Genomic DNA, 19,035 nt, shown 5'->3' with positions numbered 1-19,035 from the left:
TTATATTCTAATAGTGAAGTCTGCAAAATCTGATACTTAAATCTGGTGACTGGAGCTGCAAATGGGCAAGACAGATCTTTCTACAAACCTGAAAAATGTGAAATCTAAAAAAAATACATTGGGTGGTTTAAAAAATCTGAAAATGATAAAATAAGTGCCTGTAGCTTTAAGCAATGGATTCCCTTAGTGGCCATTGCTAAGCAACCACAGCCTTCCAGGCTTCAGTTTCTGTGACTAAAAGGCAGGAGGAGGAATGGCCCTTTCCAGACCTATTTTGTCCTTGAAGGATGACTAATTGGGACTAGGCCTGGCTAGGGTTGCCATGTCCGGTTTGGGAAATTCATGGAGATTTTGTGGTGAAGTCTGAGGAGGACAGGGTTTGAGGAAGGGAGGGGCCTCAGCAGAATATAGTGCCATAGAGTCTACCCTCCAAAGCAGTCATTTTCTCCAGGGGGACAGATCTTTGTTGTCTGGAGTTAAATTGTAATTCCAGGAGATCTCCAGGTCCCACCTGATGATTGGCAACCCTAGGCCTGGCACCAACCTCTGGGTGACTTGATACCACCTGACTTGTATGAATTAACTACACTTGGCTTCTTGCTACTTTTCAACAGCAGCCACCCTATGAACACTACTGTGGTGTAGCGGTTAAATCTTCAGAGCAGGGTCTGCGAGCCACAGGTTCAAATCCCTATCTTGCTCTGGAAGCTGGGTGATTGTGGACCAGTCACATACTTTCAACATACTTTACCTCACAGGGTTGTTGTGCATATAAAAAGTTGGGCAGGAGACTAATGTAAGCTGCTTTGGTTTCCACTGTGGAGAAAGACCATAGTTTTCTAAGGTAGAGGGTGCACAAGGGAGATGATGGCATGCTTAAGACAGAGGGGCAGATAAAGGTCAGTTGGTTGTTGGGTGGGAAGGAGATAGAGTTGACAATCCCAGGTTGAGAAATTCCTGGAGATTTGAGAGGTAGCGTCAGGAGGGGGTGGGGTTTGAGGAGTGGAGGGACCTCAGAAGGTAATAATACCATAGACTCCACCCTCCAAAGCAGCCATTTCCTCCAGGGGAGATGGCATTGCCAACCTCCAGTTGGGGGCTGGAGATCACCCAGAATTACAACTGATTTCCAGATGACAGAGATCAGTTCCCCTGGAGAACATGGTTACTTTGGAGGGTGGACTCCATGACATCATACCTGCTGAGGTTACTTCCCTCCCCATACCTTGCCCTCCCAAGGCTCCACCCCCCAAATCTCCAAGAGTTTCCCAAACAGGAACTGTCACCCCTAAGCAGAACTGATCTCTATATTTGGGAGATCCATTGTGATTCCAGGAGAGCTGCTGGCACCACTTCTGCTGTAGGGAAGGAGGAAGCAGGTGGGAGGCCGGGAGGTGATGAGTAGGGTTGCCAGGTCCAGGTTGAGAAATACCTGGAGATTTTGGAAGCGGCGCCTGAGGAGGGCAGAGTTTGAGGAGTGGAGGGACTTCAGTGGGGTATAATATCATGGAGTTCATCTTCCAAAGCAGCCATTTTCTCCAGGTGAACTGATTTCTGTCCATACTTACCTTACATAGGAATTGTTGTGAACTTGTGCTTTGGGGAAATTTTACATGGAAAAGAAATAAATACATATGCTTGTTGGGAATATATGTTGTTGGTGGGTATATTACCACGTACTGTAAATATATAGCCAGAATATTGTTGGCATTGCTCATAGCTATTCCTATACTGAATTTCTCATCTTATGATAAGTGTATAGAGGTGTCTGATTTGTTTTCCACCACCTGGAGGTTGGCAACTCTAGTGATGGAGGGAAGAAAGAGAGAGTGATGGGGTGGGGGACAGAAAGAGAGAGTAAGTGACAGGCCTGGAGGAGAGAGTGAGTAAGAAAAGGGATGGCAGGAGGGGGTCAGAGGGGGGAGCCTCTGCCCACCTATCTTTGCAAGTTTCTTGTAAGTCTCCCCTTGGTCTCAAGGGGGTGGACTCTATGACATCATACCCTGCTGAGACTTCTCCCCTCCCATAGTAATTTTTGATGCTGTGCTCTCTTGCTGTTGCAGTTATTTATACCCTTTTTTAAAAGTCTTATTACTGAAATTACTGGTAATGAGTGAGAGATAATTATAATGTTGAGTTTTTAATATATAAGGAAGCTCTAACCAACTATTTTGGTGTGGAAGAATAGAAATAATTGTTTCCGAGCAGAGAAGATGAACCCATCATGGCTGGCTGAAAGCATCTGGAAGCAATAACTAAACTCTGTTGAGCCATATTTGCCAGATTGTCAGTCTTGGAAATAATTTACAGAATTAAATAGCTGTACTTTTTACTAGGCTATCTGCTTGCAATTGTGCTACACATTTTAGCCTTAAAACCCCCAAACAAATAAATGTTTATATATTTGGTAGTCTGGTAGCAATTTTTACTAGATACAGGCAGTCAAATAATTTGGTAAGTAGCAGTCTGAATCAAACAGTTTATTTTTAGGATTGGCTCTGCCACCTTAGTTGTGTATTTAGGACCTTGCAGAAAGGTCCCTAATTGTGCTAAGTTATGCTTAATTATTCCTTGATAGCACTTTTTTCTCTGCCTTGTTTGTTTCCTTTTAGTGCCGCTAGAACTTAATTTGTGTTGTTTTTCCAAATTTCATAGAGAATGTATCACTCAGTCTGCCTTGCTCACCATTTTGAATTGCTTCAGTTCTGCAAAATTAGCTACTTGCTTTCTTTTTTGTTAGGTGCAAGAAACAACAGTTATTAGAAAGTATCCAAGAAGTAAGGATTGTTATCCAACTGAAGATTTTCACTCTATGATGTATCATTTGATTAATCAACTGTTTTTACACATAGCAAAATGTCAGTCAACTCACCATCTGGAGGAGGTTTTATACTTTTGATGGACTTGGGACATGCTTAAGACCCTAACAGCAAACAGCCCTGTTAAGGAATCTCCCTTTTGTTTATTTAAAATATTAACTTGACGCATCCCAGGGCAAGCAATGGCATCTAAACCACAACAAAATACCTATGGGTATAAATATTGGGCTAAAATTACCCTACACATGTTTAATGATGTTCACTTTTAAATATCATCTGAGTCAAATAAAGCCTTATAACAATTTGGGGAAATGGATATTTCCTCCTTTTTTGCCATCTAGTCACAGCTGGCTTATGGCGACCCTGTGGGTTTTTCAAGGCAAGAGACATTCGGAGGTGATTTGCCATTGCCTGCCTCTGCATAGTGACCCTGTTATTCCTTGGTGGTCGCCCATCCAAATACTGACCAGGGCCAACAGCGACTTTTAAAAAGATGAATGTGCAAACCTTTTTGGGTAGATCATCCTGTGTGGCTACATCCTGCTGCAATTGACAGTCCTGTCTCAGTGCAGGATTCCTACAAGCACACACAGTTAAGTTTACATGTGTTCGGTTATCTCAGCAAACTATCTACTGGATGGAGATAAAAAATTTGCAAAATTCCTAATGCAGAAGCCACCACATTGCAATAATATGTAGTGTATGAAGCAAGTCGGAGGAAGAGAATTCCACAGATATGGAGCATCCATTAAGAACACTTTCCTATCCCCTATCTTGCAAACCTGCTGCCTAGTTACTGTAGACAAGAGAACAATGTATATTGATTTAGAAGATAGCAATAGAAAGCTATAAAGTTTGCAGGGGCCTATGCTTGTTAAGAAGGCAGAAAGCTGCACTTTTTGAAGGGCCATATATGTCATTATGTCCCATGTGTTTATTCCATGTCCAATTCTTTATGTTATTTATAGTTCACCTTTTTCACTTTGTCTAAAGGTGGGTTATACAGAGTGAAACAATAAGGCGGGTTACACAGAGTGAAACAATAATGTGGGTTACATTGAGTGAAACAAGATGAAACATTCATTAAACAATGCAGTAAGATTAGGGTTGCAGAACCAACCAGAAGTCTAAAAACAGAACTGAAGCAAAGCATAAATATTACCATGACACATTAAATGATGCAAAAATTATATAATAGGATCTTGGTTTCAGCAAGCTATACACAGTAGTATAGACTAGGGCTGTCAAAAAAAAAATTCGGTACAGTTCGGATTCGGCCGAATTTGACCCTTGTGGGGTCGGTACGTGCCGAAGTCCGAACTCCCCCGCTTCGGATCCCCGGTAATTCGGGGGGATCCGGAGTTCGGGGGAAAATTCGGCCGAAGCGTGCCTTCAGGGATTCCCTGAAGGCGCGCGGGGGCCCTTTAAACTGATCTGAGCCTCCCAGCTGGGAGGCGCAGATGAGTTTAAAGGGCAGCCTGCCCCCCTTCAGCGGAGGCGCAGATGAGTTTAAATGACAGCCCCCCTCCCTTCAGCGGGCTCCCGTGAAGGGGGGCGGGCTGTCATTTAAACTCATCTGTGCCTCCCGGCCGGGAGGCACAGATGAGTTTAAATGACAGCCCGCCTCCCTTCAGCGGGCTCCCGTGAAGGGGGGGGCTGTCATTTAAACTCATCTGTGCCTCCCGGCACAGATGAGTTTGAATGACAGCCCGCCTCCCTTCAGCAGGCTCCCGTGAAGGGGGGGCTGTCATTTAAACTCATCTGTGCCTCCCGGCCGGGAGGCACAGATGAGTTTGAATGACAGCCCGCCTCCCTTCAGCGGGCTCCCGTGAAGGGGGGCGGGCTGTCATTTAAACTCATCTGTGCCTCCCGGCCGGAGGCGCAGATCAGTTTAAAGGGCAGCCCGCGCCTTTCAGCGGGCTCCCCTGAAGGGGGGGCCGAATTGGCCGAATTTATTCGGGCCCCCCCGGTTGCCCGCCAGATTTGCGTTCGGATCCGTCCGAACTGAAAATCACCGAATCAGGGGAAATTCGGTTGATTTTCAGTTCGGACCGAACCGAATTGACAGCCCTAGTATAGACCACAGTCCCTAACAAGTTATCCAAGTAATTCTGTGAAACATTAAGTATGGTGGACTCTATTGCCTGCATAGAAAAACCCTCTTGAACAATTAAGTTTTATGTAGTTTGTGGAAAGGCAGGAGAGCGGAAGCCATCCTGGCCTCTTTGGGCAGACCATTCCACAAAGTGAGAGTAACAACGGAGAAGGCACATGAACAGGCAGTTGTTGATTTTGCCCATTCGCAGGTTAGCACCTGCAGAAGGCTCTGCTCCGATAAGTGAAGCTGTCGTGGCAGAGCACAAGGGGAGATGCAGTCTTGCAGATATGAAGGTCCAAAAATCTCAAGTAGCAGGGGTGAGAAAGACTTTGGCAGCTTTTAAGAGTATTGTGCTAGATCAACTGAATGTACATTTAGTGAATCATCCAAAACTTCTCCTAGTTAGTAGCTGTCTTAGCAAGAACTGCGGCCAATACAAGCAAAGAAACCATAATGAGCTTTACTGCTTTTCCCCTGACTGAGACAGTATTGCCCAAGACAAGCCCTATATATGAACAAGATACCCCTGTCCAGTTCTATTCTTTCTGATGACAGTTTCAGGGGAAAGGCAGATTGACCTATCTATTACAAAATTTGCACTGAAGAAAAGTAAATAGATTTCTTCCATCCTAAAAAAAAGTAAATAGATTTCTTCCATCTCAGCACTAGTTGAACTGTCATTCATTGTTTAAGCAGTTAAAACGCAGTCACAAGCCAAGTTGACAGCATAGCCCTCCTCCTTCATTTTATCACATATCATCCCTAGGCACCCACTCATCCCAATGCAAACCTTCTCATTACTCCCATCTTAACCTCACAGCAAGAAAGTTTCCAATTAAACATGTTAGGGTTTTTTTTTTAAAAAAAAACATTTTCTGAAAAACGTGGGGTTCACTCAGTTGTTGGTTGGTAAAATAGTAGCCCAACAAATTTTAATTGATGTAATCAATAGATTAGCTACAGCTGTGCAATCCACTCCTAAGCGTGCTTTCTTGGAACTAAGTCCCGTTGTGATCTGGAGGACTCACTTCCAAACAGGCTGTAGACTTATGTGTACTTTACAGCCCGATCCCACACAGTTATTGTGTCCATTCATTTCAAAGTACTCAGCTGAGCCTTCTAATTGGATTGGGCAATAAGGCAGCAAACCTCTGCACAATGGAAACCAATGAGATTTACTTCCAAGTAAACAACTGTGGGATTGAGCTGCTAGCCAGCGTGGGGTAGTGTTTAAGAGCGGCAGACTCTAATCTAGAGAACTCAGTTTGATTCCCTGCTCCTCCACATGAAGCCTACTGGGTGACCTTGAACTAGTCACAGTTCTCTCTGAACTCTCTCAGCCCCACCTACCTCACAAGGTGCCTGTTGTGGGGGGGAGGAGGTAAGGTGATTGTAAGCCACTTTGAGACTCCTTAAGGTTGAGAAAAGCAGGTTATAAAAACCAATTCTTCTCTTCTTTTAGCAGACAAATCTGAGGGAGCAAATTTGACTGTGGGGCTGCAGTTTAAAGTCAAATTTATTTATGTTTTGAGGCAGTTTGTTTCTCTTGTGTGGCAGGGAACCTTAAAAAGGAAATATTTATAATGATTTTTCTGCTAATTATTACTGGCATACTTTAAAAAAATTAAATTATAAGTTAGTTTACACTTTCTTCAGAATTTCAAAGGGGCGCTTATATTGAAGTTTTGGTGCTATACAAGTGTTTTATCTTTAAATAGATAGAATGATTAAAATTATGTGATTGGTTAACAATCCTAGTAAAAAGATCTGGAGTGCAATATTATCTGTTCACTGAGGTAACTTCCTATAAATTTAGTGGGATTTAGCTCTCAGTAAGTGTATGCAAAGAGCCCCGTGGCGCAGAGTGGTAATCTGCAGTACTGCAGTCCAAATTCTGCTCATGACCTGAGTTCAATCCTAACGGAAGTCGGTTTCAAGTAGCCGGCTCAAGGTTGACTCAGCCTTCCATCCTTCCGAGTAAAATGAGTACCCAGTAAAATGAGTACCCAGCTTGCTGGGGGTAAAGGGAAGAAGACTGGGGAAGGCACTGGCAAACCACCCCGTGAACAAAGTCTGCCTAATAAACTGAACAAAGTCTGCCTAATAAACGTCGGGATGTGACGTCACCCCATGGGTCAGGAATGACCCGGTGCTTGCACAGGGGACCTTTACCTTTAAGTGTATGCAGGTTCACAACCTTTCAGCTCAACTCTGCAAGTAAATGTCGCTGTGTGCAATTGAACCTATTTCCAAGGAAGCATGCCTGTGATCACAGCTCTAAAATGTAATCCTCTCCATAATGGTGTGGGAGCGAGTTCCATAAATGTATTAGGATTGGGCTGTTGTCACTGTCAGGTATGTACAATATCCACTCCTTGCTGAGTTGCTCTCCATCTGCTCTATAATGTATTCATTTGCAATATAGTCCCACTCCACTTTCTTGTACACTTTCTTTTAGACTATCATCTTCTTCAGGAATTGGTCATTTGTTTCTAGGAGCCAGAAATCTTGACTCTTATTACTAAAGTATGTAATCATTATTGTGTCATCGCTTAAAGCACTTTATTGATTATAGTAATTCATTTTATGCTGCTAACCTCTAGTTCAGTTGTAATACCAGGCTTTCAACTTTGATCTCATATAATAGCTACAAATGAAGGATGCACTTGTTAAGCGTGCAATACAAAAGACCCTTCATTTCCAGTTAACAACAGGCTCTTTAGGATTTTCATTTGTACTGTGAATTGACCTAATTTTTAATATACAAGAGGACTGCAATTTCAGATGAAAGGCAATTACAGTACACTGTGAATAGATTATGTTAAATTCTATATTATATACTCAGATAAGTGGATTTAGTGCCCAAATATTTGTGGAAAATACAGCAAGTATCTGTAGAATTAAAAAGATACAGGTGCTATTTACACAGCCCAAATAATGCACTTTCAATCCACTTTAACTGCACCTTAACGATCGTTTGCAAGTGGATTTTGCCAGTTCACACAATAAAATCCACCTTCAAAGTGCATTGAAAGTGGATTGAAAGTGCATTATTTGGGCTGTTTAAATAGCACCACAGAAAGAGAATCAAATGAGAAAAATAATTTTTAGAGTTTTCCAACAATATGTGATTCGAATTTCCATCATCATGCCCAATACACCATGTCTTAAAAATGGCCTTCTTTAAAGCATATATTCATAGTACAGAATATATTTTGCCAGATTGGAGGAAGAATGATTATGAAAGCCATATTCAGGTACCACAATAACTACAGAGTACCTCCTTTCAAACAGTGCCTAACTGTGCAATCCTAATCACACTTACCTAGTAGTAAATTCTATTGGACACAGTACAACTTACTTCTGAGTAACCACATATAGGATTGCTCTGTTAGTACTCTAACTACTTCTGGTGATGAGCCTTCAGTATTTTTCAACTATAGAAGTAACAACTTCTTTTTAAAAAAAAAAAAAGCCACCAGCAATTCTTGATTTAAAAATAATACCACTACATCTTGTGCTGGGACATAGTTCAACATTAATTAGCTGATGATAGCAGTTGCTACCATTGCAAATGCACCTTCGTCCTACCACTTCTCACCTGTGAATCTGTTTCCATAGAGGTTGGTAAGAAAGACTGCATTTAATTTGCATCTGTGGAAGAAGTAAAAGAGCAAAGCTGACTACTAGAAACAATTTTAAACTGGTAAAAAGGCAATATTTGTGGATTCCTGCTTATAAGTAGGGTGAATTTACATTTACTGTATTCTTATTTTGAGCCAAAAACTGGCACTTGAAGCAATTTATAGGAATCAAAAGGCAATGCATATGAAAATTAACGGCCCATTCCTGAGCCGTGCCAGCGGCCATATCGAAAACCCTTGGGAGGTGGGCCAGTGCAGGGGCCCACACTGCCAGCGCCCGGAAAGGGCATTCCGGCGTGAGTGGCCCCAGCACTGGCGTGCAGGCCCGGACGGCGGTCCCCAGAACTTGGCCGCCGCCGTGACAGCACTAGGCCCAGCCACCGCTGCAGCCTCCCACCAACCTCCAGTTGCCAGCACAGGCCGTGGCGGCGAGCTAGGAGGCGTTCTGGCACCCCGGGAGGCATTCCCGGGGCATTCTGGCGCCAGCTGAGGGGTGGGGCTGATGTTAGTCGGCCTCCTGAGCCATTTCGGCTCAGGAACGCCCTTTTTTTGTTGTTGAGATATGCCAACTTTTTGCGGGTTTATTGAGCCGAGCACCACCAAAACCTCCTTAGGAGGCAACGCTGCTGGGTTGCCTCCTAAGCCCGACGCAGGCATTCCTCTCAGGAATGCCCTGTAAATCAATATTCCTTCAGAAAGGAATGGTCAGTGGCTGCTTCCTGCTGTCCACTGCATGATCAATCAGTGGCAAGTGAAAGCTGAGGGGAGGGGTTCTTCAGCTGGATGTGAATCCAGACATACAATACCAGAAATGGGCAGAATTAGGCATATATACTCTGTGTGTGTGTGTGTGTGTGTAAAACCCCTTTATACCCTATATTCCACTTCTAAATATAAAAATACTTTTTAAATATTCAACCTACATCTTATCATGAGCTGTATTATGCATCATCAGATGTTTCATGACAGCCAGTTTGGTACAGGAATTACAGCAGTGGTCTTCAACCGATGAGGGAAGCCTCTTTAGAGCTGCCATGTTTTTAGGGCCTTTTGGAAATACCTGTTGCATAGAGAAGCAAAGATGCTATAGATCTTGCCTTTCTCTGCATGCATGCTGAGAAGAGATGTGGCTCCACTTAGTGGCGGAGAGAAGTCTTCCTTGGCTCTCACAATTGGCTTTTTCCTCACAGGTTTTGTTTCCTGTCCCCAGTTCTTTTCGACTGCTGCCCTTGTTCAATCAGGCTGAGGTCTGAAACTGACCACGTGCACTGTGAAACTGACCAATAAGCAGCCTCATAGTATTCCAGCTTCCAGTGGAGAGGCTGGATGGAAGGGAAAGATAAGTGGGAGGGAAAAGGGAAAATGGGCATGGGGAGAAAATCCCAAATTGACAACTATGCACAGGACTCAGGGTAAAACACAATCCACAAAACATGGGGAAAATGCAAGGGGAGAGCGAGGCGACTTCTAAAGGTCAGAAAATGCATGCATGATGAAAACAAAGCCCTGAAATACTCAGGGATTGATTGTGATGGAAACAACCCATGTTTAAAAGGCCACAGTTCTCTTTGAACTCTCTCAGCCCCACCTACATCACTAGGTGTCTGTTGTGGGGAGAGGAAGGGAAGGTTATTGTAAGCCATTTTGAGACTCCTTAATGGTAGAGAAGAGTGGGGTATAAAAACCAACTCTTCTTCTTCTGCTACTTGAAAAGAAGTATGAAGAGTGCATATGACAGGAAAGGTATTATTATATTGATGATATTTTCATCTTTGTCCATGACCTAGGGGTGTGAGAATGCCTGCAATAGAACTGTAGCATTAAAATGTATTAAAATACAACCAATCGTATCAAACAAAAAGCATTCATTCCTCTTCTGTACTGATACCGCAATGCAGGAAAAAACCATGGACAAGTCATTTACCAGTTAATGCATTTGGATTTTTAGAAGTATTCATCTGAAGAGTGTAGTATTTCTAGCAGTACTCAAGTAAATATTTCCTTGAGGAAAAAAACAGTATAAGTGAACAGTAAACTTTCCAATTGGTAACAGTGAAATAGCCTGTGCAGTTTTCACCCTTGTGATTTAGGTATTGCATTATAAAATATTAAAAGCATGCTACTTATCAAATTAGTAAGAAATAAAAAATGGTATAGGAATATAAATGTATTTTAATCCTAAATCTGAACATGAGAAATGGCTACCATCTTATTTCCTCTTGCATTATAAAATACCATTCAACACATTTTGTGCGCCTTTCTTCCTTAATAGGATTTTACACGCATAGCTGACTGAGCATATTAGGAAATTCCAATGGGACTACAGAACTAAGAGAAATAAGCTACACATTGGTACTACCCTGTACAGCATAAGTCTAGCTTGCCATTTTAGAATTACTGGATAAAATTATTCTCAGATGGTTTTCATTGTGACAGCCCAAAACGGAATAAAAGAAAACAACTGATTAGCCCCCCCACCCCTAGTTTGTAGATGTTATATAGTATGGGGTGTGGGAAGAAATGTGGGTCTTGCCTGTGCCAGTCTACTGCATACAGAATATCACTTATGATATGGGCTGAACATGTATATGTGTAATTTGTCTGCTACAAAAAGAGAGGGTGAGGAGTATGGATGAAGTTAACAGGGCATACATGACACACAGGATCACATGAAATACATTTGGGTTCATGAACACATAAAACCTACACTGGAGGACTGCATGAGGAAGGCTAAATAATCTTCGCATGCATCTGTAACAGCACAAATCAATCCAGCACAGCCTACATAGAGAACCCTGATTCTGTGCAAACCTTTGGCTCTTGAGGTTGCTTTTGTAAGCAATAAAGATTCAATGGGACTATACTGACAACTGCATTTCTGTGAACAGTAAATTATACACACATAATGAATGTGAATTACAAAGCCTTTGCTGCCATTATGGCAGAAAGACTTAAGAAGTTAATAACCAAGGGGATACACCCAGATCAAACAGGATTCATCCCAAAAAGACGAATGAAAGACAATATTCGTTTTGTACTGAATGCAATGGAATATGTTTTTAAAAGTGGAAAGAAAGTAGCATTTATGATCCTGGATGCAGAGAAGGCCTTTGATAATATTTCATGGATGTTTTTACTGAAAGCTTTAAAATCACTCAACTGTGGTGAGAAATTTATAACTTGGATTCTAAGCCTTTACTCAAAACAAAAAGCAAGGATTTTGATTAATGGGAAATTAACAGAAAAGATATCCATCGATAAAGGCACAAGGGAAGGCTGCTTATTATCACGACAGTTGTTCAATATTGTCCTGGAAGTGCTGGCAAATATAATTAGGCAAGATCCAACCATTTGCGGACTGCAACTAAAAGGAGAGGTATCCTAGGTATACAAGCCATGAAATAAAAGTTAATATTCTATTTCTGAAATTATATAAATGTGGTAAAGGATGTAAAGCCAGGGCCATAGTCTCCTCCAGTGCCTAGCAAAGTGTATCTGTCCCTCTGCCATCATGCTCGCTCTTATATTACACAGTAACATTCATACGAATTTTGCTCCACAGTATCTGACTGACTTTTGTTTTATTGCAGTTTGATGCTGACAGAGATGAGGAAGACGTATTCCATGACATAAGCCTGGCTGTTGACAACAAACTGTTTCCCCCCAAAGACCACGTGGCAGGTGAGTTAATGATTACACAATCTTTGATAGGGTCTCCCTGGGTTTCTTAACAATTTAATGTTCTTGAAATTCTATAAAGTTGATGTTTACACACAGGCCTTCAGAGCAAGATAGACAAAACCGATTTATTTAGTACTATCCAAGCAGTGTTGTATAGAACACTAGATGTTAGATAGGGCCATGCCCTGTGCCCCCACATTCCTACCTGAAAGGAAATGCTGGATTGGAGCCAGTGGCTCCTTTCCGCTAAGTGAGGTGGCTCCTTCCGTTGGAGGAAGGTTCTTCATTTAGACAGAGAGTGATTGGATTCAACCTATTAGTATTACCTTACCGTATATACTCGCGTATAAGCCGAGTTTTTCAGCCCAAAAAAAGGGCTGAAAAAGCCGGCCTCGGCTTATACGCGGGTCAATACGGTAGAGGGAGGGAGGAGGGAGGAGGGAACTTACCGCTGCCGCCGCCGCTGGGCCCGCGTCGTTTCCTGCCGCCGGGAGCGGCCTCCTGCAGCTGCGCGGAGGCTGCCCTGGCCCCCGCCCGGCCGCGCCGCCGCTTCCTGGGGCCTGGAGCGGCCTCCTGCGGCTGCGCAGAGGCTGCCCCGGCTCCCGCCCGGCCGCGCCGCCGCTTCCTGGGGCCGGGAGCGGCCTCCTGCGGCTGCGCAGAGGCTGCCCCAGCTCCTGCCCGGCAGCGCCGCTGCTTCCTGGGGCCTGGGGCGGCCTCCTGCGGCTGCGCAGAGGCTGCCCCGGCCCCCGCCCGGCCGTGCCACCGCTTCCTGGGGCGGCCTCCTGCAGCTGCGCAGAGGCTGCCCGGCCCCCACCCAGCCGCGCCGCCGCTTCCTGGGGCCGGGAGCGGCCTCCTGCGGCTGCGCAGAGGCTGCCCCGGCCCCCGCCCGGCCGCGCCGCCGCTTCCTGGGGCCGGGAGCGGCCTCCTGCGGCTGCGCAGAGGCTGCCCCGGCCCCCGCCCGGCCGCGCCGCCGCATCCTGGGGCCTGGGGCGGCCTCCTGCAACTGCAGGGAGGCTGCCCCAGCCCCTGCCGGGTGCACCACCGCCGCCACCAGGGCCGCACCGCTTGCTCCCGGGAGCCCGTCAGGTAAGTCTGCGGGGGGGGGGGAGGGGTTATAAGCCGACCCTCGGCTTATACGCGGGTGCCTAATTTTTCCCCATTTTTGGGGAGAAATTAGGCACCTCGGCTTATACGCGGGTCGGCTTATACACGGGTACATACGGTACATAAATCATAATGTGTCAGTCTCTACAGGAGTAGACATAGCAAGAACAAGCAGCAAGAACAAGGAAGAGCCTAGTGCCAGCTGGATGTAACTTTGGAATATGATTTGGTAGCGCCCCACAATTCCCTCTCCTGCACTAAAAATGGTGGCATTTCTACACAGTAATATTACTGTTTGAATACATATATAATGTGGTTGCTGTACAGTCATGATGCAGATTTGGGGAATGCAAAAACTGTTTTAAACTGTTGGGTCATGTGGGCAAAAGACTGCCATTTCAACCTATATTTCCTTCTTATTTCTATTATTCTTTATACCAACCATGAGGTACAGATCAAAGAAAAATATTTAATTCAGATTTTCTTTAGGATAAATAAACATTGTAAGTTGATGACTGAAAAGATTAAAAATCAACATTTATTCTATTTCTTCTCCATTACTTTCACTCTAGATCTAGTAAGTTTTTGTACAGTCTCTAATTATCTGCTTACTCCAAGTGCAACGTGTATACAGAAGAGTCAAACTTTCACCTGTTCCTGTTAGAGGCCATTACAATTTTGGTTAGAAAAATATATTGAACTCTATTTTTAGCCCATTCTTGTCTGCTTACCCAAGCTTAGATCAGGGGAAAGAAGCCCTCTCACGAAATAAATATGGTTTTCTTAGAGATGTGAAGAGCCCTAACAGTATGAAATAGTGAGATCTTATGTGGTTCTTGACTGATGAAGGCCAAAATCATGATAGGAAATATAAGATCAGTTCCAAAAAAATTTTATTTGCAAATTTATCTCCAATTAGGGTTGCTAACAGTTCTGGCAAAAAAAAAATCCCTTTAACAGAAGCTTATTGTGTGGAAATGGGAAATTGTGTGGAAATGAATCTTTTCATGGCATGGAGTTATATAACATCACCTGGTAAATAACAGCCCATTAAACCTCTGTTAAATAAACAGGACATTTTTTTCCAGGCAGTTGGCAACCCTACCCCCAATATGTTAAAAGTGGAGTGAACTTTTCTTATAAAAATGATTAGCTAGCTGCTCTTGCCAGAGAAAGAGAAAACAGGATGTAATCGTACTCGTCTAAGGTATTAAGATAGGGCATTAGACCCATGGAATTTAGTATTCATCCAGCATCTTTGGAAATACCACAATAGACATAAACACCTCCAGAGTCCCTGCAAACTCCCTCACCAGTGCTGGTTTCCCACCAACTGTGCTTGTTTCTAACGTTTCTTTTTTAGCCAGGGTCAGGGAGAGAAAACATTTGCATAAGAGAACTAGACAGTAGAATTCACCTGAAAGTGAATTCTCACCAGATTTGCTTGATGAGAAAAACAGGAATCAGAATCCCAAGTGTTTCATTCAAATGATGCATTTCCACCCTGACATGTAAGTGGTTGAGCAAGCCCACTTAATTAACTTGCATCAAGGCAAGGCTGCTTCATTTAGCGGTGCTTTAAATTAATAACAACTAAATTTAGAAAACCCAGCAGTGCAATCTACCTGACTGAATTAAACATAGTGCAGGCCTTAGAAACAAAGCTTGTTATTTACATTTTGTAAGAAGGTGGAACAGGTTTGCCTTTACACAACAGATGCCTGAGAAACGGTATACATTATTTGAATGGAACTTTCAGTACCACCTTATGCTTGTATGTTTCATCTAGTTATGTGGTATACACACCTGCCTGTGTACAGGGACATCATTAAGTCATTGAAAGGTTTTCAGCTTTCTAGTGACTGGATTTCTGGCCAATTTAAAACCAATATTGCATCTCATTAGATAGAAAAATAGCTTTAGAAAGCAGCTACTACTACCTTCTCATGGATCAATGGATACTGACAGGACAGGAGTTGAGAAATGGTATTTCAGAAGTGTCAGAGGTTCTTCTGATTTTAGAGGTCTGTGGGATCTTTTTATACAAATATGTTAGATTATTGTCATAACATTTAACACTAGATTGGCTGAATAGATGCTTAAGTTTTCATGTTAGGCCATAGGCAGCCAATGGAAATCTAAAATGAGTACCTTGAAGGATGATGTGCATGGAATCATGGGGCAGATTTTCTCAGCCCAGAAAGAGCAGCTCCAGAAGATAGTTGGACATGGAAATGAGCCTGCTTGGAAGACTGAGACTGACTGTTACAACAATCAATCTAGCCTTCACCAGGAAACATTTAAACCTAAGTTAGGTATGGGTGAGCCAGTGGCCTATCTATAGCAGTAGAGTTACACTGGAGCAGAAATAGTCCTCTTTTCCTCTCCATTGTGATCTTCATGCTAATGTTCCTTGTTGTGAAAAAGTCAAAGTCAAGAAACACTAGCAAAGAGACCAAAGCCTGCTGGTTCAATTAGCAGAAGACTACCAGTTATTATTATTGTGGTTGTTTTTATTATTAAAACATTTATGCAGTACTTCACCTTTCCTCTACATTGGACAAACAGATCATTCCCTACTCAAAAGAATAAATGGACATAAATCCAACACTAAAAAATCAGTGGAAGAACATTTTAATCTTCCAGGTCATTCCATTGCTGACCTAAGTATGGCAGTCCTCGCACAAAGAAATTTCAAAGGAAAATTACAAGTGAGATTGCTGAACTTGAGCTAATTCACAAGTTCAGAACAATGGACCTCCCAGGGCACGATATAGAATTCTTATCTCACTACAGATGCTAATTTTCTGCCCCCAAACATTCCCCCTCTGCTCTAATCAAGCTGATTACAATATGCATTGTACTTTTGTATCCTTTACAAGCCTTCTTTACAACGTCCCTCTCATCTTCTGACTAGAATAAGAGATCTCCATTTCTGCTTGTGTCTGAGGAAGGGAGCTTTGACTCACAAAAACATATACCCTGAAACTCTTGCTGGTCTCTAAGGTGCTACAGGACTCAAATCTAACTGTTCCATTGCAGACCAAAATGGCTACCCTCTGAAAATAATAACCTTTTCTTGTAGTTCAAAGCAGCTTACAATAGTTAAAAACATTTTCAGTTAAAACCAAAAATGAAATAGCAAACCCAAATCTTCCCCCCTTAAAAGATGCTTGCTATTCAAACCCTTCAAAAGCCCTGATAAACAAGTAGGCCTTGCAGCTCCTCCTGGCCCAGGCTAGCCCGATCTCATCAGATCTTGGAAGTTAAGCAGGGTTGGCCCTGGTTGGTACTTGGATAGAAGACCACCAAGGAAGTCCAAGGTCTCTATGCAGAGGCAGGCAGTGGCAAACCACTTCTGTAAGTCTGAGCCTTGAAAATCCCATGAAGGGTCACCATAAGATGTGTGTGACTTTACAGCACTTTCCACCACCACCAAGGAGTTAATTCAAACATTCTGCCCTCAAGCAGTAGCACAATGGAAAGCAGTGAGAATGATGTAAGGAAGCCATAGTATCAAGCATATCACACAGTTTCATAATGTCACTACCCCACTGCTATGGTTAGTTGGACAAAGAAGGAGTGGGGGAAAATGATGTAAACAGTTTTTTCTTATTATTTCTTAGCAATCAGAGTTCAGCACAACCCCTATTGTAATTATATCTCCCTCCCCAAACCTCCTCTTTCAAGGAACTCTTTATTTTGATAAATACCGACAAGTCCTTTCAAATAAATGTTGAGATGAGCTCTCTAACCAGGAACATAATGTCCATATCTAAAATCCCTTGAATCCTTTGAAACTATGAATGCATTAACTGGTACAAGCTCTACTTCTCTAAAGGTCCTGATGTTTAAGCACACATGGTGGTATCAATAGGAATGTTATAAAAATACTTTATGTGCTTTGCTACACTTAGAACACTCTCTCTGGTTAAGAGTGAGAGAAAGGGGAGGAGAAAGAAACAGCTTCTTAAAATAACCTGCAAATGTCTTACTTAAAAAAAAAAGACTTGAGAGTCAAGCATCTATTTATTAGGAAATGCAATAGGCAGTCTAATTAATAGTGGAGGCATTCTGATGCTTTAGGCAAAATATCTACATGTTTTCTTTTCTGCTTATGTACAAATCCTTGAATATATTGTTTAGCAGTTTTCAAAACCATGATAGTTTATTAGTGAGCCAGAACAGGGGTAGGGTTGCCAGGTCCCTCTTCACCACCGGCGGGAGGTTTTTGGGGCAGAGCCTGAGGAGGGCAGGGTTTGGAGAGGGGTGGGACTTCAATGCCATAAAGTCCAATTGCCAAAGCGGCCATTTTCTCCTGGTGAACTGATATGTATTGGCTGGAGATCAGTTGTAATAGCAGGAGATCTCCAGCCACCTCCTGGAAGTTGGCAATCCTAGTGTAACATTGTTTAGGATCATTTCAAAAGGTAGCTATGTTAGTCTGCAGTAGAAGAGCTAGATTCAAGTCCACTAGCACCTTAGAGACCAACAAGATTTTCGGAGTATAAGCTTTCAAGAGTCAAAGCTGGTATCTGTTAAAGGGAGATGTGGCTCTCGAAAGCTTATACTCCAAAAATCTTGTTGGTCTCTAAGGTGCTGTTGTTTAGGATTGCACTGTAAAAAGTATGCTAAGAATGTCTTTCAGACCTCACTGAGTGAATGTTCCAGCAGCTTTTTCCAACCACATACACTATTTGTATTTAGATTTCTTCACCCTGCCCTTGCCCAAAGGTTCAGGATGCATGTAAAATATTTTAAGTCCAAAAAAGGTAAACTTTGCTAAATCCATAATTGAAATCCTGTATTCAAACCTCCATAGGGTTGCCAACCTCCAGGTACTAGCTGGAGAACTCCATCTATTACAATTGATCTCCAGCCGATAGAGATCAGTTCACCTGGAGAAAATGGCCGCTTTGGCAATTGGACTCTATGGCATTGAAGTCCCTCCCCTCCCCAAACCTATCTTTCCTCAGGCTCCGCCCAAAAACCTCCCTCCGGTGGCGAAAAGGGACTTGGCAACCCTAAACCTCCACTCCCCCATTTCTTCAATACCAACTGTTGTGTTATTGAAGACAAACATGACTTGAGGTCTAATTTTAGATTATTATTTGCAAAAGATGGAAGCACAGTATTTAATCTCAAATCAAATCAAAGATAATCTCATTATTTTAAAAATATCAATAGGAAGTGTATCCTGTGCTAGCATAATTTACGCAGGTACCGTAGTAGTCTCCCATCAGCCATACAGATTGTGGAGTGGTGAGACAGAAAAAAACTGTGCTGTCCGAAGAACCCTTGAAAGCTTACGCTGGGGACTGAATGTGCTGAAATCCAAAGTTGGTAGTTAAAAGTTGTGTGGTCATGCCCTTAAATTTCTGGTAATTTGAGTTGTGAAGCTCAAAAGAGCAAATTTCTAAAACTCAGTCTTCCTGCCCAAGAGAGCAATTTGTCTCTCCTCAAGGGCCTAATCACTCCACATCCCTGTTATATTCCTGTGGCCACTATATTATATAATTTCTAGTCTTCTTATTTCAGAAGTTCCATTTCACTTTTCTATTTTAGGTCCATGTGAACTTGATCTTAATCTTATTGTGGACTCTGGAGATATTGCAGATACAGAATTTGACTTTGAAGACCAGGTAATCTCTCTGTCTGTCTCTCTCACACACAGATGCCATATAGTTAA

General features: G+C 42.8%; 1 protein-coding gene across 1 annotated transcript in view; it reads left to right on the top strand.

Moving 5' to 3' along the window:
* The window catches only part of AK5 (adenylate kinase 5), a 127,381-nt gene that overhangs the window by 44,037 nt on the left and 64,309 nt on the right, over window positions 1–19,035 (top strand). Inside the window, exons 7-8 of the mRNA XM_056843991.1 lie at window positions 12,152–12,242; window positions 18,912–18,988. Of these exons, the coding sequence (XP_056699969.1) occupies window positions 12,152–12,242; window positions 18,912–18,988 (168 nt within the window). The remainder of the gene's footprint in view (window positions 1–12,151; window positions 12,243–18,911; window positions 18,989–19,035) is intronic.

Source organism: Euleptes europaea, chromosome 2 (assembly GCF_029931775.1).
Source record: "Euleptes europaea isolate rEulEur1 chromosome 2, rEulEur1.hap1, whole genome shotgun sequence".
Classification (NCBI taxonomy): Eukaryota; Metazoa; Chordata; class Lepidosauria; order Squamata; family Sphaerodactylidae; genus Euleptes; species Euleptes europaea.
The sequence above is the reverse complement of the archived record's forward strand: the minus strand, read 5'-3'. Positions and strand labels throughout refer to the sequence as shown.